At 36.3% G+C, this 27,593-nt stretch overlaps 2 protein-coding genes across 2 annotated transcripts in view; one reads left to right on the top strand and one right to left on the bottom strand.

The window, feature by feature from the left end:
• Positions 1–4,620: 4,620 nt before the first annotated feature.
• grem2b (gremlin 2, DAN family BMP antagonist b) lies at positions 4,621–12,159 on the top strand. The gene is made up of 2 exons (XM_067369835.1): positions 4,621–4,890; positions 10,898–12,159. The coding sequence occupies exon 2, from the start codon at positions 10,899–10,901 to the stop codon at positions 11,397–11,399; it is 501 nt and encodes a 166-aa protein (XP_067225936.1). The 5' UTR covers positions 4,621–4,890; position 10,898; the 3' UTR covers positions 11,400–12,159.
• A 3,063-nt stretch (positions 12,160–15,222) lies between these two features.
• fmn2b (formin 2b) overlaps positions 15,223–27,593 on the bottom strand; it is a 57,546-nt gene continuing 45,175 nt past the window's right edge. The window contains exons 17-20 of the mRNA XM_067369393.1: positions 27,197–27,248; positions 24,392–24,541; positions 16,057–16,138; positions 15,223–15,838 (exon numbers count right to left, since the gene is read on the bottom strand). Coding sequence (XP_067225494.1) covers positions 15,812–15,838; positions 16,057–16,138; positions 24,392–24,541; positions 27,197–27,248 — 311 coding nt within the window. The 3' untranslated portion in view covers positions 15,223–15,811. The remainder of the gene's footprint in view (positions 15,839–16,056; positions 16,139–24,391; positions 24,542–27,196; positions 27,249–27,593) is intronic.

The following is a 27,593-nucleotide window of genomic DNA, read 5'->3' as shown; positions in this document are numbered from 1 at the left end:
CAATTTACTGATTCATTCCCTCGATTTATAAATCCTGCACATGATTTACTGATTCGTTCTGTCGATTTATAAATCCTGCACATGATTTACTGATTCGTTCTGTCGATTTATAAATCCTGTGCACAATTTACTGATTCGTTCTGTCGATTTATAAATCCTGCGCACGATTTACTGATTCATTGCCTCGATTTATAAATCCTGCACATGATTTACTGATTCATTCCCTCGATTTATAAATCCTGCACATGATTTACTGATTCATTCCCTTAATTTATAAATCCTGCACATGATTTACTGATTCGTTTTGTCAATTTATAAATCCTGCACATGATTTACTGATTCGTTCTGTCGATTTATAAATCCTGCACATGATTTACTGATTCGTTCTGTCGATTTATAAATCCTGTGCACAATTTACTGATTCGTTCTGTTGATTTATAAATGCTGCGCACAATTTACTGATTCATTCCCTCGATTTATAAATCCTGCACATGATTTACTGATTCGTTCTGTCGATTTATAAATCCTGCACATGATTTACTGATTCGTTCTGTCGATTTATAAATCCTGTGCACAATTTACTGATTCGTTCTGTCGATTTATAAATCCTGCGCACGATTTACTGATTCATTCCCTCGATTTATAAATCCTGCACATGATTTACTGATTCGTTCTGTCGATTTAGAAATCCTGCGTATGATTTACTGATTCATTCCCTCGATTTATAAATCCTGCGCATGATTTACTGATTTGTTCCCTCGATTTATAAATTGTGTGCATGATTTACTGATTCATTCCCTCGATTTATAAATCCTGCGCATGATTTACTGATTTGTTCCCTCGATTTATAAATTGTGTGCATGATTTACTGATTCATTCCCTCGATTTATAAATCCTGCGCACGATTTACTGATTCATTCCCTTGATTTATAAATCCTTCACATGATTTACTGATTCATTCCCTTGATTTATAAATCCTGCGCACGATTTACTGATTCATTCCCTCGATTTATAAATCCTGCATGCGATTTACTGATTTGTTCCCTTGATTTATAAATTGTGTGCATGATTTACTGATTTGTTCCCTCGATTTATAAATTGTGTGCATGATTTACTGATTCATTCCCTCGATTTATAAATTCTGCGCATGATTTACTGATTTGTTCCCTCGATTTATAAATTGTGTGCATGATTTACTAATTCTTTCCCTCGATTTATAAATTGTGTGCATGATTTACTGATTCATTCCCTCGATTTATAAATCCTGTGCATGATTTACTGATTCATTCCCTCAATTTATAAATCCTGCGCATGATTTACTGATTCATTCCCTCGATTTATAAATTGTGTGCATGATTTACTGATTCATTCCCTTGATTTATAAATTGTGTGCATGATTTACTGATTCTTTCCCTCGATTTATAAATTGTGTGCATGATTTACTGATTCTTTCCCTCGATTTATAAATTGTGTGCATGATTTACTGATTCATTCCCTCGATTTATAAATCCTGCACGCGATTTACTGATTCTTTCCCTCGATTTATAAATTGTGTGCATGATTTACTGATTTATTCCCTCGATTTATAAATCCTGCACGCGATTTACTGATTCATTCCCTCGATTTATAAATTGTGTGCATGATTTACTGATTCATTCCCTCGATTTATAAATTGTGTGCATGATTTACTGATTCTTTCCCTCGATTTATAAATTGTGTGCATGATTTACTGATTCTTTCCCTCGATTTATAAATTGTGTGCATGATTTACTGATTCTTTCCCTCGATTTATAAATTGTGTGCATGATTTACTGATTCATTCCCTCAATTTATAAATCCTGCGCACGATTTACTGATTCATTCCCTCGATTTATAAATCCTGTGCATGATTTACTGATTCATTCCCTCGATTTATAAATCCTGTGCATGATTTACTGATTCATTCCCTCGATTTATAAATCCTGCACGCGATTTACTGATTCTTTCCCTCGATTTATAAATTGTGTGCATGATTTACTGATTCATTCCCTCGATTTATAAATTGTGTGCATGATTTACTGATTTGTTCCCTCGATTTATAAATTGTGTGCATGATTTACTGATTCATTCCCTCAATTTATAAGTAATGCGCATGATTTACTGATTCGTTCCCTCAATTTATAAATTGTGTGCATGATTTACTGATTCATTCCCTCGATTTATAAATCCTACACACAATTTACTGATTTATTCCCTCGATTTATAAATCATGAAGATGATTTACTGATTCATTCCATCGATTTATAAATCATGCTCACTATTTACAAATTAGTAAATAGTCGCATGATTTAACCTACTATTTTTCCCCCTGCATGTCATGTGCAGGGCTCCGTAGTATTGATATAAACTGCAGGAAGAATTATGAAGTGTGCACAAGATAAAGTGTTGACTGTGTCAGTGCCTCACATGTACAGTATGTGCTTCTGATCTTATACCGCCGTCTAGTGGTTGAATATGAATACTGCACTGAGTGAATGCATTTTTATATATGATCTTTATTACAGATATTCTAAGCAGCTGCATTAGTGACATTACTCTCCTGAGTGAGGGACTTCCTGTGAGTGATGTCACCGTCCATCTGAGAGTCGCTCTGACCTCTGATGACCCGATGAAATCAGTTTCTGTAATGCAGCTTTACCCCTCAACAGCTGGACTGGATTTACTGTTACAATGAAAATGACTTAGTCATACTGACATTTTACAAACTTTTTGTCCCAGTGGTATATTATAATGGAAGCCAGTGAGTGTGTGTATCGGTGTGATGTGCAGTGATTATATGTGTGTTTAAATAGAGTGTGTAAATTCAGGGTGTGTTTATTTTGACTGTTCATGGAGTGTGAATATATTACTCAAGGAGATTAAGCATGTCATATGTGCTAATAAAACAAAGAGAATCTTCTGAAACAACACTTACTGTCAGACCAGAACTTTATATAGAGCTATATACTGTGTATAAATATGGTATTTCATACAATAATATTAACTATATGGTATTTTAACACAATACTTGTTTATTGGCCTAATAATTAGCTTGGCCATTATCATTGAGAAATAAATAGTTACACAACAACATCTAAATTACACAATAACAGAAATGAAAGCACTGTACAAATGCCACTGAATGTTTCAAGAACTATGTAAAATAATATGTTTGTAAACATTATTAGCTCTAGTGTCATATCTTGGCAATAGAATGGAAAATCAGAATGATCTAGTGACCCTTCATCACTCCAGCTGCTCTTATTGCCTCATCTGTGATCTCCTCATCCTCAGAGAGCGTGTGACTGATTAATGCAGCGCGTGTCCAGCAGGTGTCGCTGTAATAAAGCAAAAATCTCACATGATTACCATTAGATAGATGTTACAGGAGCAGAGGAAAATGAGTCAAATCGTACCCTACTGTGACCATGTTGAGAAACACTGCGACAAAAACACACACTAGTTACAAACAACAGTCCACATGAAAATGAGGGAGAAAGAACATTTCAACTCTGTCCAACTTTTCCAAAGGCCATTAAAAAAGTTTCTTGTGATGCATAATCTCCTGAAAAAATACAAACCAACCTTCAAATCCTACAGAATCCATGTGTATACACACACACACACACACACACACACACACACACACACACACACACACACACACACACACACACACACACACACACACACACACACACACACACGGGTCAAAGACATTTAGATGTCTGCATCAATAGAGATTTACAAAAGTGATTTCATATCCATAGAAAGCACATTAAATGCAAGTAAAACATCTACTTTTAAAGTTTCAAATAAGTTTTGGGAGAATTAAATGTCAAAATGTGGGTGAAATAATGTTCCATTGTCATTCAGTGTAACACTTATTTAAGTAAAAATTGAAACACTTATTCTCATTTATTGCATTTTAATTAAGTAAAAAAAGTCTTGCTGACAAATGGGCAAAACTTGTAAAAAAAAAAAAAAAAAGTAAAATTACAAGTAATTAACATTTGGGGTAAAAGTAATTAGTCTTTAATATGGTTTTTGTTGTAAATATCCCTGACAGGATTGTTACACTGAATGACATTTTTTAGTTTTTTTCTTCTGTAAATCATGGTAAAAATTTATAATATTTAATTTTTGCTCAGAAAAACAAACAAACAAAAAAAAAAATTAACCAGAAACCATTCTAATGTATAGAAAATTAACAACAACAATTCGAAGCTGTATAACACTTGTTTTGATGATTGAATTTTCTTGCATATGAATGAATAAAATAAAATGCAATAAAAAAAACAGCTGTGTATGTTTAGCATTTTTGGGATTTTATAAATATAATATGCACGTTTATATTATTATATTTGACAGCAGATATTTACATTCAACAACACAATAACAGTACAGTATTTACACAAATGTCCTGTTCATAATTTGTCCCCGTTGATTCCTCCTCTATCAGTTGCAATATTTTGCTCTCAATGTTCATGAAAAAATCCTTAAAGTAGTGAAAACAGCTGAAAACTGAAAGTATAAAGAGGGGGAGTGACTGAAGAGAGAGAGAGAGAGAGAGAGAGAGAGAGAGAGTTGTGGCATGATTTGTTTGCTGATCAGAGCCAATAGAAAGCTCGCAGGGTGATAAGATCCACATGCGAGTGAAGGAGAAGAGCCAGAAACGAGAGTTCAAACAAACAGAGAAAGAGAGAGAGAGAGATTTATAGAGTCACCTCGAGAAATCAGCATCAGAGTCTCGGAGAATCCCTCAGAAAGTCTCTCAGTCGGGAATCACAGACTCCTGAGGAACCTCCATCTTCTCCTCCATGGGCTTCATCATCCGCGTCCCCCTGCGTCTCTGACCGCGCACGCCTCGAGGTGAGTCCGGGAGATGTGTGGAGAGCTGCTGATCTGTGAGTGTGTGTGTGTGTGTGTGAGTGTGTGTGTGTGTGTGATCCGATTACTGTGTTTCTGCGGGTGGTGAGCGCGCGCACCAGCACTGTCGGGTAAAGAGGATTTGTGGAGCCTTGCGCAGCGTTTCTGATTCTGTTTGTGAGTCACACACTCCATCCTTCACTTTTAGCCACACAAATATTGCTATGGTTTTATAATTAATAATCATGCTTCTGATTAGAGCCGATGATCGGCTGGTATTTGAGGTTATGAGCAGCATCAGTATTAATCATCAGCTGCTTGACAGATTAACACGTGACTAATAAACTTCCAAAATCCACTGACAATCTTTAAAGTTTCATTTGGATGTTCCTCTAACAGTTTTTGAATGTTGCTGCTTGTTTCAGAGAACATTCAAATGTAACATTCTTATGATGACTGAAGAATGATACAATACAATGGAATGTTCACTTAACGTTCGAATAACCAAGACTTTTGAATATTTAAAAATAACTTCTAACGTTCTAAGAACATCGGCTGCGATACATTTTAAAGTCTTTGTTTCTACAGCGCTTTATACAAGACAGATTCACAGTAATAAACAGAGTTAATGTTGTAAAATTAAGTTTTTAATGCTTAATTATTTTAAGTTGAGTGCATCTCATTTACTGTCATTAAACTGTCACATCTTCATCATCATCATCACTGTGCTTGAACACAAATGCTGAACTGAATGTGCAGTTCTTTATGAACTGAGAGAGACGGATCAAAGACATCAAGATCTCATGAAGAGCAAATCTACAGCTCATGAACATCAAACACGTGTCAATCAGCAGAGGACAGAATCAGAATGGAATTAATAGAGTTGACTAAAGATGAAACCTTCGCTCAAAATCACTGATATTTCCCATATTTCTGAAATCAGATACTCGTTTAAATATTTCAATCATAACTAGACAATGAATGAACATTCAGCTTTCAGTAAACTGATTGATCAGCCTTTAAACAAACAATTTATGTCTTTATACACTAAAAAATGCTGGGTCAAAAACAACCCAAGTTAATGGACAAACCCAGCGATTGGGTTAAACCTTTTATTTAACTCAACTATTGTTTAAAAATGACTCTTTCTTGCTTAAAATGAACCCAAAATATGCTGTAAATTAACATTAATACGTTTAATAAATAAAAAACATTAAATAGCTTATTAATAAATGTTCACCTTTTGATTATTATTGTCTCCTCTAGTAATTGTGTCTTATTTTTAATTTCCAACATATTTTGGGTTCATTTTAAGCCAGACATATACAAACAAACATTTAACCCAATCTCTGGGTTTGTCCATTTTTCAACCCAGCGTGTTTAAGAGTGTGTATATTTCACTGCATGCACATACATTGGAATGGTTACATTAGCAGAAACTAAGTTTTTCAGCTGGTGGCAATTACATGTGAGTGTGTGTTTTAGGTGACAGGAGTGTATTGCGGTCCTGCGCTGGAGTCTGTCCGCCGCTCTGAACATTAACTCTGTTGTGAAAGCAAATGAACTGGAAGCTCCGCCACTTTCACAGCGCTGTGATGGACTTTGATAACATGCAGTTCATTTTCGCAGACGGCATGTGCAGCGTGTGTCTGACAGACTGACTGATTGGCTTTTAAAAGCGTGTTATTAAGAGAACGGAAATATGTGCATCGCAGAAGAAGCTTTCTTCACTAACAGTGTTTGTGTTTTGAATCACATCTGAGCAGTTCCATTCAAGATAAAGAGTTTTGGCACACTAAATCTTGACTTTTTGCTGTTATAAAATGCTAGTGTGCAGAAGTATTAAACATGATAACTGGAATACTGAAAGTCTAATTACAGGCTCAGAGTGAATTAATGTGTGGCTCATCCAATATATTTGTATATTATGTCAAATGTGGTTTTGTGTCACTTCCTGTGACCCCAGCCATCTTCCTCGACCCTTAACAAAGGTCACGCCCTTTCCTTTTCCCTCAAATGGCTCCTGACCCCTGCTAACCCGCACATTGAGAAGGATTGGCTTTCTGTCCAGATCTCCAGTGCCGTCTCACTTTCAGATAAAGACACATCTGCTTCCGTCATCCAGAGGATTTGCTCATTTTTATCCAGACTCATGCTGATTCAAATCTATTGTTGTGGGAACCTTAAAGGGTTAGTTCACCCAAAAATTTAAATTCTGTCATTTATTACTCTCCCTCATGTCGTTTCACACCCGTAAGACCTTCGTTCATCTTCAGAACACAAATTAAGATATTTTTGATGAAATCCGATGGCTCAGTGAGGCCTCAGCAATGACATTTCCTCTCTCAAGATCCGTTAATGTACTAAAAACATGTTTAAATCAGTTCATGTGAGTACAGTGGTTCAATATTAATATTATAAAAGCCATGAGAATATTTTTGGTGCGGCAAAAAAACAAAATAACGACTTATTTAGTGATGGGCGATTTCAAAACACTGCTTCAGGAAGCTTTACGAATCTTTTGTTTTGAATCAGTGGTTTGGAGCACTGCCAAAGTCACGTGTACTATTGAAATTTTGAAGCCTCGTTTACTGAAATCACGTGACTTTGGCAGTGCTCCAAACCACTTATTCAAAACAAAAGATTCGTAAAGCTTCCTGAAGCAGTGTTTTGAAATCACACAACACTAGATATTGTTGAAAAATCGTTTTTTTGTTGCACAAAAAGTATTCTTGTCGCTTTATAATATTAAGGTTGAACCACTGTATTCATATGAACTGTTAAATATGTCTTTAGCAGCTTTTGGATTTTATCAAAAATATCTTAATTTGTGTTCCGAAGATAAACAAAGGCCTTAGTTCACCCAAAAATGAAAATTATCCCATGATTTACTCACCCTCAAGCCATCTTGGGTGTATATGACGATCTTTCAGACGAACACAATCTGAGATATGTTTCAAAATATTCTGGCTCTTCCAAGCTTTATAATGGGAGTGAATGGGGGCCGAGATTTAGAATCCCAAAATCCCAAAAACCATACGACTCCAGACGGTTAATAAAGACCTTCTGAAGCAAAATTCTCGTTTTAGACTTCTAATTCATGATTGTTTTGATCTATCTTCTGTCAGAGATCACTCTTCCGCCGGAACTAAACCAGTGTAAAGTTATAAATATGGATTTTTTCTTACAAAAACCCATCACTTCACTTCAGAAGGCCTTTATTAACCCCCTGGAGTCGTATGGATTACTTTTATGATGGATGAATGCTGGATGAATTTTTGGGCTTCAAAATCTCGCCCACCATTATAAAGCTTGGAGGAGCCATGATATTTTTTAATATAACTCTGATTGTGTTCGTCTGAAAGAAAATCATATTCATCTAGGATGGCTTGAGGGTGAGTAAATCATGGGATAATTTTCATTTTTGGGTGAACTGTCCCTTTAAGCTTGGGAAATAGCTTTTATATACATAGACAAAATCTACAGAGAGTCTAAGAGAGAAACACTTCTGACAGGTCAATTAAAGACTGAAGGACTAAATCAAATAGAAGATCCTGCTGGATTCCTGGAGTTTCCCCCGTCAGCCGAAGACACTCAAGGGCCGCGGAGACACATTTCCAGTCATTGACTCCTGAACACGGCTTCAGTGACGCTGTAAGTCTTGTGCAACAGAACAGAGAGAGACGAGGAGGAGTGTAAGAGGTCGTGAGATTTATGAGGCGTCTGCGATATCAAACTCCGCCGAACACCAGCGGCTCCCGAACGTTTAAGCAACGACTCGCATTCATCATCTTTGTGCAAACAGCCCAAGTTTTTCCGAGCAGCTAGTGTAGATTCCTAATGTGGACGAGATGGAGGAGTCAGGGTTCAGAAAGGAAAAACAAAAGCCCGTCATTCCTGGAGATTTCTAATCAAGAGCAGGAAAAACTTGAAAAAGGAAGGTTCAACCTTGACGCTCTCTGGAAGGAAACCAAGGAGCTTTGATTCATGAAAAAGAGCCGCTTTGTAAATATTTCATTTATGGGAATGATTCACTCACATTTGTTTTTCCTTCCGGCGATGCCACATCTGTGCTAAAGATGTCCGCCGTGATTGACGGATGGCTTTCTCTCGCGCCAGAGTCGTCGTAGCTCTCCTGACTGCAGGCGAAGTGACAAATTAAAGTTAATCTGTGACTTCCTGTCTTCACAGGAAACAGTCGGGGTGAAACTCTTCGACCCCAGAGATCACTTTAGAGATGCTGAAGAACATGAGGAGGGATTTGATTAAACTGACCCATCATAATTAGTCATATGGAGGATATTCACAATATATGTGTGTGCTTTATTTATTACGGGTTCAAGCTTGTATCGCTGAAACTCTATTGTAATTGTTCAAATTTCCAAGGCATTTTCCATTAAAAGTGATCAGACCAAACAGTAAGTCGTAGAGACTTGAAAATTTGAGGGCTGGTACTACTCACACCATCTACAGCGCCACCAAGGCTTGCCCCGATCAGCCTGATAGCTCCTAATAACTCCAAAACCGCTGGAAAAATCCTTTGCTTAAGATGGACAAAATGCCATTCTGGTAAAATGTTCAGGTATTTTGGATTTTTTTGAAAAACCCTTTGAGAACTAGTCCTAGGTTTTTGACCCGATCGGAACCAAACCAAACCAGTGAAGCAAGATTATCTGGAGTCTGATTGTCAGTAATTAGCAAAAAAAGTTGAAATTTCGATACACGGTTTCTAAGGGCCGCCAAAACGTTTGAAGTGGGCGGAGCCACTTTCACTAAAATGGCTATAACTCATGAACGGAATGAGATATTTTCACCAAAATTGGCACACGTATGTATGGGCTCAATTTTTGGTCATGTGAAAAAAATCATGGCGATTGGCCACTTGGTGGCACTATAACAGGAAAAAGAACCTAAAAATGGCTATACCTACTTGGCCGTTAATCAGATTAACTTGAAAATTGGCATGCAGTGTCTTTCTCCAAGGTGCCATGATTGTCTATGAGGACATTAACATCTCAAAAAACTTGTCCGCCATTGGCCAATGAATTTTGAGCAGCAAGGTTTATGGAGGCCTATCAAAACGAAACTTGCTGAGCCTGTTTGACTAACGGCCCTAGAAGCCTGTGAGAAATTCAAAAGAAATTGGCCACCGGGGGGTGCCTTCATGTTTTTCACGTGCATCAAAGATCGTATATATCACATGATTTTTCGCACACACCCATGAAATTCATACCACATGGTAGAACTCCTCATTCTGAGCAACTTTGCCTCTAGGACCGCCGCTGTCCATCGAATTGTTCGTTAAATATTGGAGATTATTTCAAAAGCCTACTTTGGCAAACTAAGTTTTTTTTCTCGGGAACAAATTCTCTGAACTCTCCGAGTCAATATTTATTTATTTATTTTTGATAAAAACTATGGCCTTTGGATGGCTATAGCAGGATAATTTAGAAAATTGGCATGGCCAAGTCTACCCAAAAGCCAATCATTCCTAAATGAAAACTCAGAACTTGGCATCATTACATGAGCATGTGCGGCACATGATTCTAAAGAAGTATGGAAACTTTTATGGATATAGGTGGGTCTACTTCCTATAATAAAAACATTTCCTACAATAAATTGCCTGCATTGGCTGTAAATGGTCTTTTCCATCTATGATTGAGATGGTTACAGGCTTTGCTAAATAAAACATTACCTTTTTACGCATGTGCTGAAAGGCCTTAAAGCCCGATATATTACTTTTAATCTTAATCATTAGATGGTATGACTCAGTGAGTGAGAGTGTGAGTGTGTGTGTTTGTGTGTGAGTGTGAAAAAATTCCTTTGTTCCTTACATTCAATCTCAAATTGCAATACTGCATCCTGTTTAAAATCTCAAATTCAGTAATTAAATTAGAATTTAAAGGACATTCTCAATTTAATTACTTTATCCGATGTAGTAACCTCGTTAACCCTGAAGGAAGAGTGTTTGGTCATGTGTGTAACTGTCCGATCTCTCCATCTGTTCCAGGATGAGCTGTAAGGTGGCGCTGTGGCTGCTGCTCGCCGGCGCGCTGTGTGTTGTCTCCGCCGGCCGCAAGATCCGGCCGCAAAGCTCCATCCCGTCGCCCTACAAAACCAGCTCCAACACCTCGGACCGGCGTGCTCGCAAACAGGAAGTGCTGGCCTCCAGCCAGGAAGCGCTGGTGGTGACAGAGCGCAAGTACCTGAAGAGCGACTGGTGCAAGACGCAGCCGCTGCGGCAGACGGTCAGTCAGGAGGGCTGCAGGAGCCGGACGGTCATCAATCGCTTCTGCTACGGCCAGTGCAACTCCTTCTACATCCCGCGACACGTCAAGAAGGAGCAGGAGTCGTTCCAGTCGTGCGCCTTCTGCCGGCCGCACCGCTTCACCAGCCTCACCGTGGAGCTCGACTGCCCCGACCTGCAGCCGCCCGTCCGCTACCGCAAGATCCAGCGCGTCAAGCAGTGCCGCTGCATGTCCGTCAGCGTGTCCGAGTCTGGGAAACAGTGAGAGGACGATGCTTTACTGTAGACACCTGCTGCTAATCTGAGCTGAAAGACTGCGAACCTTCAGCACAGCGTCTTCAGATGGAGAGAGGAAAACTGATGGTGTTTGAGAGACTGTTCAAAGACAGATGAGATCCAGGCGTGACCTTCAGTGCTGGTTAACAGAAAACATGCAGAAAACACTCTTAGAAGAAAAGGTGCTATATAGAGCCTTAAAGGATTCTGTCAGGCGAGTCATATAGAAACTCTTAAGAATAAAGGTTCCAGAAGGGGAAGCTTGTTTCCGCCATTAAATATAAAATGTAATTGCAACTTCTCACAATTCTGACATTTTTTTCTTAGAAATACGAGTTATAAAGTCAGTATTGCGTGATATAAACTTTAAATTTGCATTTGTAAGTTATAAAGTCAAAATTGCTTGATAACTTGCAATTGAGAGAAAAAAAACTGAATTCTGACTTTATATCGACTTTATAACTTGCAATTCCAACTTTATATCACACAATTCTGACTTTATATTTCGCAATTCAGAATTGCACAAATCTCGCAATTCCAACTTTATATCTCGCAACTGTGAAAAAAATGTGCAACTTTCTCATAATTCTGACATTTTTCTCAGAATTGTGAGATTTAAATTTGTATTTGTAAGTTATGAAGTCAGAATGCTTGATAACTTGCAATTGCGAGAAAAAAAAAAAAGAATTCTGACTTTATTGACTCCGACCTTATCTAGCAATTCCAACTTTATATATCGCAATTCAGAATTGCACAAATCTCGCAATTCCGACTTTATACCTCGCAATTCTTACTTTATATCTCGCAATTCCAACTTTATACCTTGCAATTCCAACTTTTTATCTTGCAATTCCAACTTTATATCTTCCAATTCCAACTTTATATCTCGCAATTCAGAATTGCACAAATCTCGCAATTCCGACTTTATACCTCGCAATTCCAACTTTTTATCTCGCAATTGCGAATTTTTTTGCAACTTTCTCATAATTCTGACATTTTTCACAGAATTGTGAGATTTACATTTGTATTTGTAAGTTATAAAGTCAGAATTGCTTTAACTTGCAATTGCGAGAAAAAAAAAAAACAGAATTCTGACTTTATAACTCGCAATTCCTACTTTATATCTCGCAATTCCAACTTTATATCTCGCACAAATCTGCACAACTGCACAAATCTCGCAATTCAGAACTGCACAAATCTCTCAATTCCGGCTTTATACCTCACAATTCCGACTTTATACCTCTCAATTCCGACTAACTCGCAATTGCGAGAAAAAAAGTCAGAATTGCGAGAGTCGCAATTACCTTTTTTTATTTAGTGGTGGAAACAAGCTTCCATAGGTTTCTGCAGTGATGCCACAGAAGAACCACTTTGGTTCCCTATAGAAACTATTTAAAAACAAACAAATAAAACAAAAAAAAACACTATAAAAGAACCTTTTGTGGAATGGAAAGATTAAAGGTTCTTCATGAAACAATCGATTCCAATAAAGAACCTTTATTTTTAAGAGTGAGAGGTGTCCATGGGATCATTTGATGGATTTTAGTTTTAATTAATTTTGTTTGGATACACTTTATTTCGATGGTCCACTTTAGACATTCTACTAAGTAACTTTGCAACTACATGTCAACTTATTCTACTAACCCTAAAAGTCTACTAATACTCTTGAGAGTTTGACATGTACAGTAGTTGCGAAGCTACTTTAGTTAACCTTTTGTTTTAATTGTATTTTATGAATTAAGTACTTTATCACTAGAAAAAAAAAAAAACTTGAAATAACCTGTCATTTTAGACGTTTCTCTTTGCTTTTTGGCATAAAGGGTTCAAGACCCTGTAAGTCTTTAGAGTTCTATATAGAACCCTTTGTTCTAAGAGTGTAGATTGATTGTAGAGATTCTATAGAAATATGGTACAATAGAAGTATATTATATATGTATGTAGAGAAACAACTGAAGTCTATATTAAAACTATTGAGTTTGTCATTTGTTCTTCAGTTAATCTAAAGGATCAATGATTCGAGACGCACTCGAATCATTGATCCTTCAGTCCTATTATCTTGCTGTGAGTTCGATGATCAGTAGCACATGAAAAGATGAAAGATTCACCTTATATCATTTGAGAAGATCTCAGTCCTCAATCCAATGCAGATCCGTCACGTCACCGGTGTATGCTACAAAATGATTTTTCAAAGTTGTAAATAAAAAGATTATTGGAGTACGTTTTACAAGAAAACTGTTTGTCTTTTTGCTTCAAAACTTGCTTTTTCAGTGAATGTTTCTCAGTGTAAACATTGTTTTTTGTTTGCTGATTTTGAGGGAAATTCTGTGTACATTTTTAAAGACCTGTTCACACCAAAAATGAGAATGATATTAGTAATTGTTCTAAGGAGCAAAAACACTAAAAACTGAAAAATTGTGTGTTTTGGCCGTTCATTTACACGACAACGGCATTTTGGGGGCCTGAAAATGGGTTTCAAAGTGCAAGTTTTTGAAAACGATAAAACGATATGATCTCCGTGTAAACTATAAAAAAAAAAAAAGTCATGCGCATGTGTTAAATGTTAAGGCTATAGCTAAGTGACGTCGCCATCTACTGGCCTGGCATGAATAATACAATGGTTTTAGTCGTTTTCACAAATCCTTGTGAATGGGGATCATTTTGACAACATTGTCATCAGTACTCAAAGGAAAAACATTTCCGTTTTTAGTACATCGTTGTCATGTAAACGTACACTAAGAGAATAATGGAGTCCACACCACAACTATATAACGATTACTTCATGAACAATATAAACATTTCCAGGAAATCAGAATCCATCTAAGGATGCGTTTGTCGAAACTAAGTGAACGACGAATGAAGCTAATGAAATAACACGTAATTTTACTTACTGATTTATTTATTGTCAACTCTACATTTTAGTGATTAGTGTTATCCATGAATTGGAAATTGTGTATTTTTAGTGGTGAGTCTTATTGATGAAATTGATTAACTGTTGTCGTTATTGGTTAACTGAAGTGCTCATGATAATTTTAGAGGGTATTGTTTTTATGAAATTTGTGTACATGTTAAATTTTTTAGAGAAATTAATTTTGAAATTTAATGACCTGCCCAAGGACTACAGATGGAAATTAGCTAATAGCTAAATCTGGTACATTCATTAGAGTAGAAAACCCTTTTTTAGGGTTATTATTGTTAAACTATTGCAAACATTTCTGTTAATTGAAAGCTGAAATAAAACAGTTGAAACAATTAAAATTAGAAATGTTGTCTTGGCGAAAAAAAAGTTTAAGTTTGAAGAACTAAAATTATTAACTGGAAATAAATCTAAACTAAAACTGAAATTAAAAAAATCAATTAAAAGCACAAACAGCAATATTAATATAAAAAGTATATTACATTTTATATTTAAAATGTAAAGATTTTTATATTCAAATATTGCGTTTTTTATTTAAATAGATACAATTTTACATTTAAATAGTTTTACTTTTTTTTAATGTTTGTGTTTTACTTTTTTATATTTAAATATAAAAATATAAATTATAAACAAAATGTTATATTTAAATTTTTTTTAAATATAAAAAATACTTTTAAATATTGCTGTGTGTTTTTTCCTTTTTTTTTTTAAAAAAAAAGCACAATGACTAAAAATAAACTAAAATTAATGTAAAAGCTAAATCAACACTGGTTCAAGTAAATTTCAAATCAAATGAGATAAATTAAAATGTCTGAATTTATTAATCGCTTTATTTTACATAAATTACAGTCTTCTCAAAACGTTCAGATACAAACAATTATTGCACATGGAGCGCAGACGGATCCACACCTCCAACACGGACATGCTAAAAACAAACCAGAACGCTACATAAAGATGTTAATAACATTTACATTAATTTAAAAAAACCTCATTTTTAAATACATTAAGTGAGTGTGTGGATGCAGCAAAACAATCTTGCATAATTTCACAAAAACACTGAGTTGATTTCCTGAACGTTCGCCATTTCTTTCGATCACACTGTACTTTCTCAAGTGTCTCTTTCGGGTCCTGTAGGACGGGAGGGTGTTTGGCTCTGCTGTGCTTTGAACACGTTAAACGAGTGCGCTGATTAAAAGCTTGTGACGGTCGGCCGCTGATGTAAAGACGCATCAGATTTCTCTAAAAATAAAACACTTTTCTTTGATGATTTTTGCTTCCGTCCTCCGGTGTTGCGCAGCGAACTTCAGCAGTGATTGCAGTGGGAATTCTGGATGTTCATCACCGCACAGGATATGACATCACATTCTGAGGGCAGATCACTTCCTGTGTCCGTACGGCAGAAGTAACACTGAAGCGGTGTGTGTGAGAGCGAATTAAAGATCGAACGGCAAGAGCCCGAGAGCATTCGTCAGCCTTCATCAGACGTCTCATATCTTCATACCCAACTTTGCTTTCTGAGGGAGACAAAAAAAAGAGACTAATTTAATTATTAAAGACTCACTAATTGTGTTTAGAGTCTCCTACAACAGGTTCATATTCATTCAAGGTCAAAAACACTTTAATTTTCTCATAATATCCACTGCAGCATCAGCTCTTTTCTCTCAGTGTCTGAAACGGTTTGAACATTAACATGTTCTGTGTGTGAAAAGAGATGTAGATAAACCTGACTTACGATTCCAGACGCGTGTTTGGGTTTGACGCTGTACGTGGCCTTTTCCTTCACCTGTCGGAAACACTCCTCCGCCGCCTTCAGCCTGAGAAAACATGAGGATTGACTGAAGCAGTGGCTGAAACAAGTTCCTGATCTACATTCATTCTCATAAAAACTATGAACCACAAATGGATGAACAGGACAGGGCTAATCCTTATCCTCAACTAAAACTATGATACTACTGGACTGATTCTAAAATAACACTGGTATGGGAATAAACATTTGACACCATCTTCACTTTCTCTTTAGTAAGTTTCGTTCAGGTTTAACAATTAAATGATCTCAGTGCAGATCTCAGACACACACGACACTCTAATCCTCATCACAGGCACAAACCGTACCAGTTACCCACAATCCGAGACACACTTTACTATTAATATGGAATGTTTTTCTTAAAGGGGTGGTTGATTATGATTTCACTTTCCTTTAGTTAGTGTGTAATGTTGCTGTTTGATCATAACATCTGCAAAGTTACGACGCTCAAAGTTCAATGCAAAGGAGATATTTTCTTTTTAACGGCTGGTAGGGACTACAGCGAGCTTCTTCCCGGGTTGTTGACATTACAAACCCTAAAATTTACATAAACTCAACCCTCAAGAACATGCAACAAAGAGGGCGGGGCCATGTTGGTCTGCTTTAGAGAAGAGGAAGAGTTGTTGTAGTAGAGTGTTGTTGACATGCCGTCATTTTACGCCAGACTGCTTCACAAACGAGGATCATTCATTCAAATGGCTGATTTATTCAGGAATTAAGTAAATGACTATGAATGAGCCATTGAATAATTCACCAGATTCATTCAAAACACGGATTCATTCAGAAACACTGCGGAGTTTGAAGCACAACCATTCTGCTATGGCTTTACAGGTAACAAACAGACAATAGTGTCAAAAATATATTACAATATTAACCCTCTGGAGTCTGAGGCTGATTTGGGGCCTGGAGAAGTTGTGACATGCTCTGACATTTGTGCTTTTTTCAGTTGTTCATAAACATATTAATGACAAAAGTGTCATTACACTGTATTCAGCACAAACTAGGCTACAATAATATGTGAGGAACATGTATGTACATGTTTGTGTTTCTGAAGGAATAATGTTTATGCGTGGTTATTGAAAAAACTTAAATCACTGAAATAAGGCCAAAAAAAGTATATTAAATCTGTGTTCAGAAGACTTTAGGGTATTGGAGGCTGTAGGCTAGAGTTTTTGCTTCAGAATTATGTAAAATTATGCTGCCTATTCCTTCATATAAAACAATATATTGATTTAGTTTTTGTAAGACACTTTTTGTCAAGAAACACAGTATGCGTGGAGGAGTGAATCATCATGAATAATGGGTCATTTACACCTGAGAATACAAAATAATCGCATAATAATGACCTAAAATGACTAATGAGGCCTTTCAGTCAGGTAGGCTGTGAAAAAACCCTCTGTAATCATGTCTCACCTCAATTTAAAATAATGGTATTCTATTATATTCTTTAAAATATAATGTATTTCTGTGATGCAAAGTGTCTGAACAATTATGTTACCTCTGTGGCATTTCATATTGGCTTTTAGCTTAAAAGCATGCACATTTGGAGAAATATTGATGGATTCTTATATGTTTATGTCAATATTCTATACTGAGGAGTAATTTATTCAATATGGTCATCACTATGAGTGCTGGATACTGTGTTTTCAATTCATACTTGCAGCCAGAGGGCGCTCTGTACACCTTCAGGCCACAAATTCAGAAGAAGAAAATGTACCAGGAACTAATGGCATGTCTTCTAGAGATCGCTAACCATGGCTTTAACATCCAGATAAACACTTTTCAGGACAATAAATACACGATTGAGACGATGTATGCATGTATTGACTGAATTTGCGTCTGAATAGCGCTCGCTCCGTGGGCGTGGCCGCATTAGTGGATAATGAGCTGAATCACGGACTTCTGACATGGCTCTCTTTTCATACAGATTACATAAACACAGAATGTTTGTTTTCGATTTGACTTGCACGATTTAAAACCTGACATTTCAACGTTTCTTTAGACACAAGTGTCATTTTTTTGTCATTAGTATTCACTAAGTTACAGTTCATTTTCTGAGAACTATCAGATTGGACTTCGTTCAGAGGCAGACGAGAGATCACGCATGTTAGTTTTCTTTATTTTACAAAAAGCACAACATTGTGTTTTTACTCTGAATGTACACAAATAAAAGAAGATATTCTATAGTTTTCAATTGATATATTACTTGTGTCTCTATGACAAGAAATGGAGTATTTTAAGTGTTCCTTCAAAACGTGCCGGCGCGTTAACGGACTCCAGAGAGTTAACTTATTGAACTGTTGTATAAAATCAGTATCACATTTGCACTCATGCTATTCGGGACAAAAACAACACTTATGTGATATATATATATATATATATATATATATATGAGAAACTCATACAGAGGCATTTTTGCCCCAATATCTTGAATTTTAGGGTCATTCTAACTGTATTCTACAGGCTTCATCACAGTGAGTTGTTGCACTGCTTCATGTTTGTCGTAAGGCCCTCTTTTGGCCTTGATAACAGCTGGCATTCCTGCTGGCATTGTTTTTATGTAATCTCAACTGTTTGTTTATATCGGCTGATTTTAACTATATCATCCAGCTCTAATGTGATAAATGCGACTACAAGGCATGAAGATATTGAGATATTATAAACATTAACATCATGACTTCCTGTAAAGCTGCTTTGAACGCGTGTTGTGTGAATTTGAGTGGCTGATCTGCTGTGGCAGGACACAAACAGAGGACCGGTCAGGAGACGCTTCGTCCGTGTTAACTTCAACTAGTCTTGACAGATGTGTACGCCGCTTAATCGGAGCGTTCAGAAGTTATTAAAGTCTTCCTCTGTGGCTGAACGCAGATGATTAAGCAGCGCAGGAGCGGATTCGTTTACACTTCTTCTGCGGGTCATGTGTGCGGACGGATGCCAGGCGCTGCGCTGCGTTTCATGACCTCCGACCGGTGAATGAAGCCCAAGCACCATAATTGGCCACGTTTAGTCACAGATGAATCCTCTGATGCTAAATGCATTATTTAAAAGTGAGTGTGAATCTGGTGTTGTTCAAGGAGGAACTGGATGAGAATGATGCATTTATTGCATTATTAAACCTGATAATCATTATTATATCAGTAGTGGAGAACATCAGAGGATCTTAATGCATCCTGAGTTAGTTGTCTCTACAGATTTTTCGATCCGAAGAGGCCAAACGAAGCAGAAGCGATGACCTCGGAGAGCTGAAGCTCATAAAACAAGACGGATTCAGAGCCGTAACTCAATCACCGCGGCGTCGCGTCCGCTGGAACAGAAGTGCAAAGCAAACGGATCATCTGTTGTGATGTATTTGGCTGCTAAGAGCGCCGTGTGTGCCGGCCTTGTGAGCTCTTGAAATGTTTACTGGAGGGAGAATTATGGGCCGCGGGTAAAAGGCAGAGAGATATTCTTCCTGCACATCAGTAGCAGCTACTTTAAACACCGTAAAAACATCCCAGCGCACAGGAAAAGATCCATGTATCTTAGAAGCGCGAGTGCCGTTCTGTCTGTTGGACCGGGACGAGGACGAGACGCTGCCTTCACAGCCAAATATGGTGGTGCTGCGGCGCAGGTCACGATCCGCATCACAACCTTCCGCTCGTGATGAAGACATCGACACCCGCTCCAAGAGAGAGAGAGAGAGAGAGAGAGAGAGAGAGAGAGAGAGAGAGAGAGAGAGAGAGAGAGAGAGAGAGAGAGAGAGAGAGAGAGAGAGAGAGAGAGAGAGAGAGAGAGAGAGACGCTTGTGCTGCGAGACAATCTGAAACTTTAGAAATGACTGTAAGTCAACAGACTCACAGGTTAAGAAAGATTTAAAAATAAACTAAATGAAATAAATAAAAAGAAGAAAGAAAAATAAACTAATAAATAAAAAAAACAAAATCAAAACAATGAACAAAGAAAAAAAAAACTAAAATAATGAGAAAACTATCAATAAGGAATAAAGAAACAAATTTAAAAAATGAAAAGAAAAAACAATAAATAAAAGAAAAAAGAAGAAAAATATTATCAAAAGAAAAAAAGAAATACGGAAGAGGATTAGGGCCAAACAATAATAAAAAATAAAACCATCTCGAGATTAATGTTGTTAAATTTCGAGAAAAAAGTCGAGATAAAATTTAACGAAATTTGTTCTTGTAATTTAACGAGTTTTTTCTTGTAATTTAATGACTTTATTCTCAACATTTTATCTCTAGTTTTTTCTTGAAATTTAACGCCATTTTGCTCATAATTTAACAAAATTTGTTCTCGTAATTTAACGACTTTTTTCACGTAATTTAATGACTTAATTCTCAACATTTTATCTCGACATTCTTCTCGGAATTTAACGAGTTTATTCTCAACATTTTATTTCAAATTTTTTTTCGAGTTTTCTCTCGAAATTTAACAACTTTAATCTCGAGATGTTTTTATTTTTTATTATTGCTTGGCCCTAATCCTCTTCCGTAAATAAAAGTAAAAAAAAAAAAAAGAATAAAAGTAATAGAAAAAAAAAGAACAAAAAAAATCTAACAAAGAAAATAAGAAAATAAACTTACTAAAATAATAAAATAAATAAAGAAAAATAAAAAATGAAATTAAATGAAATAAGAGAAAAAATTAATAAGACAGACAAGAAAAAGATACACCTAAAATAATAAAATACATAAAAAAATAAAATGATCAATAAAAAGAAGAAAATAAAACTAATAAAAATAGATTAAAGAAAATAAAAAATAAAAAGACAATGATAAATAAATAAAAGGAAAAATATCAAAAGAAATGAAATAAGAAAAAACAAACAAAATGAAAACTAAAAGAAAAAAGAAAATGACAATGAGCTATAAAAAAAAAATAAAAAGAAAGAAAGAAAGAAAGAAAGAAAGAAAGAAAGAAAGAAAGAAAGAAAGAAAGAAAGAAAGAAAGAAAGAAAGAAAGAAAGAAAGAAAGAAAGAAAGAAAGAAAGAAAGAAAGAAAAAGAAAGCAGTTTCAGTGCAGTGCTCCTGTATTGGAGACGTTGACGTTCTTCCACATGTTTTTATGAGCCGATCCCTGGACAGAGACTCTGTGAAAGTGTCGGAGGCGTGAGACACACGACTGACTTTACAGTCTAATATCATGTCTGCAATTACAAACAGGCTTTAAAGAGGACCTTATAAAACGAGAGATAATCAGCAGCTCAAAACACCAGAAGAGAGTAGAAAATAAACACCGAAACAAATCCAACGACAGACTCGACTGCTTTTGAATATTAGATTTAACCAAGTTCTGTTTACCTGTAAAGCAGCAGTGAAATGTTTATTTGCGTCACACTGCTGCTACTGGAGTTCAGCCCTCAAACCCAGACGGGGTTAAAGAAACACACACACGTATGAGAAGAGCTCCAGGGCAGAGAAGACGCGCGGGAAACAAAGCAGCGGCGCGGCTCTTCACTTGAGTGGCTCCGCTGAGTGCTTTCTGTGTCAGACAGATTTGTCTCTCTTGGCTCCAGATGACGAGACGCTCCAAACAGCCGCCCTTCTGTTCCAGCGCACAAACGACAAGCATTCATGACAAATTGGGGCCGAGTGACAGGGAGAGAAAATTCTTTGGGGTTTTAGGTGCCGCTGCTGGAGAAAGGCAAACACTTTAGCGGCAGATCGTGTGATTAAGAGGCCAGCGAATGTCAAAGGAAACGCAACACTCTCTGGGAACTCATCTATCAGATGCCAGACGCGCTCCGGGAGTCAGAAGTGTCGTTTCGGCCCGCAGATAAAGGCGCTCTGTGCGGAATAAAGAGCCGTCTTATCGCTGCAGGTACGAGCGTTGAGAAAGACCGGGCCCGTCTCGTTTCGTACATCTGGACGATTGTGTTTCGAATTATACGCTGCATATTGAGTTTCACGCCCTGGCAGACGAGAGCTCGCCGCTAACCTCGCAGCTCCGGAGGTCAGAGGTCACGGGCTCCGGCCATCGGGATCCGTAGGCCGTTCCCACACGCCATGAGGAAATATGATTTAGCACCCGACAGGTCAGACGCAAAACTAGCAGCAGGAACGACAGGAAGTCAACATGTTTAATAGTTTGATATTAATGTTAAAGGAAGGAAGAAAAACAAAAAGCAAAATAAGTAAATAAATATATAGAAAGATAAGCATAACTGAACAAAAAAAGGAAATTAAATGAAAAACAAAAACAAAACCATAAATAAAATAAAAATTGTAGTAACTGAAAACAAATTAAATTAAATAAAAGAACAAGAGAAAAAGAAAAGCACTAAATGATTAATAAAAAAGGCAAAAAATATATAAATGAGCATAAACAAACCAATTAAATTAAATAAAGACAAATAAAAACAAAGAATGAGAAACAAACAAAAGATAAAAAATAAAGAGAATGACAATAATAAAGAAATAAATAGCAAATAAAAATAAATAAAACAATTAAATGCAAAAAAAGGGAATAGAGAATGACAATTAAAACATTAAATAGAAATAAAAAGATAAAAAAAAGAAATGAATAAATGAAAAAACCTAAGCCCTAAATAATAAATAAAAGAAAAAAGCTAAATAAAATAGAAAAAAAGAAAAATAAATGAACAAAACAAACCAATTAAATGAAATAAAGACAAATAAAACAAAAACAAAAAACAAAACAAAAAGAAAAATAAAGAGAACGATAAAAAAAACTAAATAATAATGATAAATAAAAAAATAAATACATTTAAAAAAATGTTAAATGAACAAAATTTAAAGAAAAAAATAACTGGAAAAGGGAAAGAAAAAGAAAAACAAAGCAAAAATAAAGAGAAAATAAATTAAAAACAAAATTAAATGAAATCATAAATAAAAAGGACAAAAAACAAGAAAAGTAAAGAAAAAGATGAGAAAAATGGAGAATGACAATAAAAACATAATATATAAATAAAGCAAAAATAAAGAGAAATGAACAAAATTAAAAGACAAAAGAAAAATAAAGGAAAAAATGAAAGAAAAAGAAAAAGCAAAAAATAAAGGAGAAAAGTAAAACAAAACAATTAAATTAAATAAAGAAATAAAAACAAAAAAAGGAAAAAAATTGAGAATTAAAATAAATAAACAGAAAAAGGAAAACGAAAGATACGAGAAAAATCAAAAGAATAAAAGAGAAAAATAACTGAACAAAATTAAATGAAAAAGACAAAAAAAACATAATAAATAAATAATGAAAGAAAAACAAAGGAAAATAAAGAGAATGACAAATAAGACAAAATAAATTAGCAAAGTAAAAAAACAGTAAAAATGGAAACGAAGGGCCTGTAATCTGCATGTGAGAGGCGAAACCGGACCGGCCGTTTCAGGACAGATGTAGAGATACGGCCGGCCCTCGGTGGCTCTTCCTCATGAATAATGTAAAGCTCGGCTGAAGGGCTCGTTTGTATCTGTTGACTTTCGGCGCTATCGCGACGCTCCATCGCACCACTGGAAGCTAACGGTACCGCTCCGGTACTCTTTTCATTAGCGGGGTTAAACAAACACAGGGTTCATTTGACGCGCTCTCGCTTTCGTAACGCGGCAGATATAATCTAATATTAAACACATGGCACAAGTTATGGGAGAGTTAAAGTGCTTTCAGTGAAGACACCGCCTGAACATCACATTACTGCACAAGAGTTAAGAATATTTAGATATTTTGACTGGAAAACAAGACAAATATACAAAGGAAGAAAATCATTGCTCCGTTCTGCAGGGTCGTAAAACGCCAGACCCATCTTTGATCTTCACACAGATCACCACAACTATCAGTGCAGAACAAACACACGAGGAAGATTCAGGAGCGTCTAATTCCAGGAATGATGCTCCGGACACTTTTCCATGGCAGAACAAAGCTTTCCTCCATCACAGACGCAAGGTGTAACAAACCCGACCGCGGCGGAAGCGCCGTATATTCCCTCTGACAGAGCGTTTGCATATTTCAGACCAGAATGTAGCCATCCCATGATGCACCTGTGGACGCAGGCTCAGGTATTTGCAGTAACGCCACATTAAATCATGCAGCTGGACGGCAGGCGTTTCTAAAGCACACCTCGCCCCTCCAAAGATGTTTTCACAACACTTAAAGAGCGACTCCTCCACAGAAAGGAGCACTTCATTAATCAGCCAGGATAAAGAAAGAGCTTCGGGGTTTTTGGGTGTAAACCGACGTTCGCCGTCTAGCATTTCACCACGATGATCCTGGACTAAACACTGACGTTATGGAGGGAAAAGGTGTTTGTTGACACGCATACCTCTCCTGCAAAATGACCTTGTTCTCCTTCTTCCAGGTGTCTTTGAAATCGGTGGAGAACTCGTGCCAAACGGAGAAGAAGGTGTTGGGAGAAACCTCTTTCTCTCCACTCTTGGCCTTGACCGAGAAGAAGACGCACAGCTCCAGGAACCTGCGGCACAAACAGGAGTTTTCAGAGAGATGCGACTGCAGTTCGAAGAATTCCTCATGGAGGGAACAGAACGTCTCGGCACCAAAATGAGAGAGATTTTATGTTATTTTCCAGGAGAAACTTGGTTACTAGGTTCGTTCAGTGTTTTCTATGGAAGCTTTTTTCTGCCACTAAATAAAAAAAATAAAATAAAGTAAATTCTGACTTTTTTTCTTGCAATTGTGAGTTATTCCCCCAGTTTCACAGACAAGGCTTAAGCTAGTCCGAGACTAAAATGCATGTTTTCACTGAAAGCAACTTGTACTGACATATCTTAAAATAATTCAGTACTATTGTTTTGTCTCAAGATGCACACCAGTGATGTTTATAGGCATGTTTCTAAAAGCTACTTAAATACCTTAATTGAACTAAGGCCTAATCTTGGCTTAATCTAAGCCCTGTCTGTGAAACTGGGCCATAAATTCAGATTTTCTTTATATAAAGTCAGAATTGTGATATAAACTCACAATTCTGAGATAAAAACATCAGTCTTTATCCCCTCACAATTGGACAGAACACGCAATTCTCACAATTCTGGCTTTATATTTTGGAATTCCAACTTTATAACTCGCAATTCTGACTAGAAATCTCGTAATTCTGATTTTATATCACAAAATTCGGACTAAATTTCTCAATTCTGACTTTATATCACGCAATTGACAATAAATCTTGCAATTCCGACTATATATATATATTTATATAACGCAATTCCGACTATACATCTCGCAATTCCAACTTTATACCACACAATTCCGACTATATAATGCAATTCCGACTATATATAACGCAATTCCGACTATACATCTCGCAATTCCAACTTTATATCACACAATTCCGACTATATAACGCAATTCCGACTATACATCTCGCAATTCCAACTTTATATCACACAATTCCGACTATATAATGCAATTCCGACTATACATCTCGCAATTCCAACTTTATATCACACAATTCCGACTATATAACGCAATTCCGACTATACATCTCGCAATTCCAACTTTATATCACACAATTCCGACTATATAACGCAATTCCGACTATACATCTCGCAATTCCAACTTTATATCACACAATTCCGACTATACAACTCACAATTCCGACTATACAACTCACAATTCCGACTATACAACTCACAATTCCGACTATACAACTCACTATTCCGACTATACAACTCACTATTCCGACTATACAACTCACTATTCCGACTATACAACTCACTATTCCGACTATACAACTCACTATTCCGACTATACAACTCACTATTCCGACTATACAACTCACTATTCCGACTATACAACTCACTATTCCGACTATACAACTCACTATTCCGACTATACAACTCACTATTCCGACTACACATCTCGCAATTCCGACTACACATCTCGCAATTCCGACTACACATCTCGCAATTCCGACTATACATCAGAATTCCGACTAAACATCACGCAATTCCAACTATATATCACGCAATTCCGACTAAACATCACAGAATTCCAACTATACATCACGCAATTCCGACTACACATCTCGCAATTCCGACTATATATCACGCAATTCCAACTAAACATCACAGAATTCCGACTATACATCACGCAATTCCTACTTTATATCATGCAATTCCAACTATATATCACGCAATTCCAACTAAACGTCACAGAATTCCGACTATATATCACGCAATTCTGACTTAAACTCGCAATTCCGACTTTATATCACACAATTCCGACTATACATCACGCAATTCCGACTATCCATCACGCAATTCCGACTTTATATCATGCAATTCCAACTATATATCACGCAATTCCGACTAAACACAGAATTCCGACTATACATCACGCAATTCCGACTTTATATCATGCAATTCCAACTATGTATCACGCAATTCCGACTAAACGTCACAGAATTCCGACTATACATCACGCAATTCTGACTTAAACTCGCAATTCCGACTTTATATCACGCAATTTCCGACTATACATCACAATTCCGACTATACATCACAATTCCGACTATACATCACGCAATTTTGACTTTAAAACTCACAATTCCGACTTTAGATCTTGCAATTTAGAGGAAAAAAAAGTCAGAATTGTGAGAGAAAGTCGCAATTACCTTCATTTTTTATTTCATGGCGGAAACAAGCCTCCGTAGTTTTCCACCGAAAGATCCGTAAAAAAAGACTGATTCACAAAAATCTTAAAGAACATACCAATTTTTTAAAGATAAATTCTAAGGAGTTTGTAAAATGTTCCTCAGTGCAATTATTGAAAATAATATTTTAAGTTGTCTTTAACAAATTAAATAATTAGAAAGGAAGATTTTTATTATACCAGTTAACTCTGTGTTCTGCGTTATTGCCTCTTTTCCCCATCACATATTTTAATAAATCATAAATTAGGTATCATTCAAAGGTTTAAACACTCAAAATTCGCCCTGCGAAAATGTTTTTTTAAAATTTGACCGTTAGAATGGAAACGCTACGTTAAATCCTTTTAGCAGCTCAATTTTTGTGATATCAATTTCAAATTTAAAACAAACCCCCCCCACCCCTTTTAGTTATTTCCATTTTAAAAAAAAAGACAGAAAATAATGGCAAAAATGACTCCTTACATTTTGTGCGTTTCACTGAGTTGCTTCTCTTGACTTTCCAGCTCAGTTTTTGCTGTAAAAAGAATAGAATAAAAGTCATGTTTTAAATCTCCATGTGAGTTTACAGTTATAAAACAATTAGTTTCTACAGCGCTTTATACAGTACAGATTGTTTGAAAGCAGCTTCACAGAAATAAACAGGAAGTGTTAATGTAACAAAAAAGGTCTTAATTACGAAACAATTTGATCTGTAAAGAAGCTCTACAGAAGACAATAGTGAGATCGTTCAGACAGATTTAAGTGTGTCGTGCATCATTCCCAGGTTTTCCCAGATGTCTCTGTTCCAGAAGACACAGAAACAGACAGTCAGGCAAGGATCGGACGGTTTCCAGGAACATGGAATCAGGTTGTGTAATTG

This window comes from Chanodichthys erythropterus, chromosome 19 (assembly GCF_024489055.1).
Source record: "Chanodichthys erythropterus isolate Z2021 chromosome 19, ASM2448905v1, whole genome shotgun sequence".
In the NCBI taxonomy this organism is placed as follows: domain Eukaryota; kingdom Metazoa; phylum Chordata; class Actinopteri; order Cypriniformes; family Xenocyprididae; genus Chanodichthys; species Chanodichthys erythropterus.
Note: the sequence above shows the minus strand (reverse complement) of the source record. Positions and strands in the feature narration are given on the sequence as shown.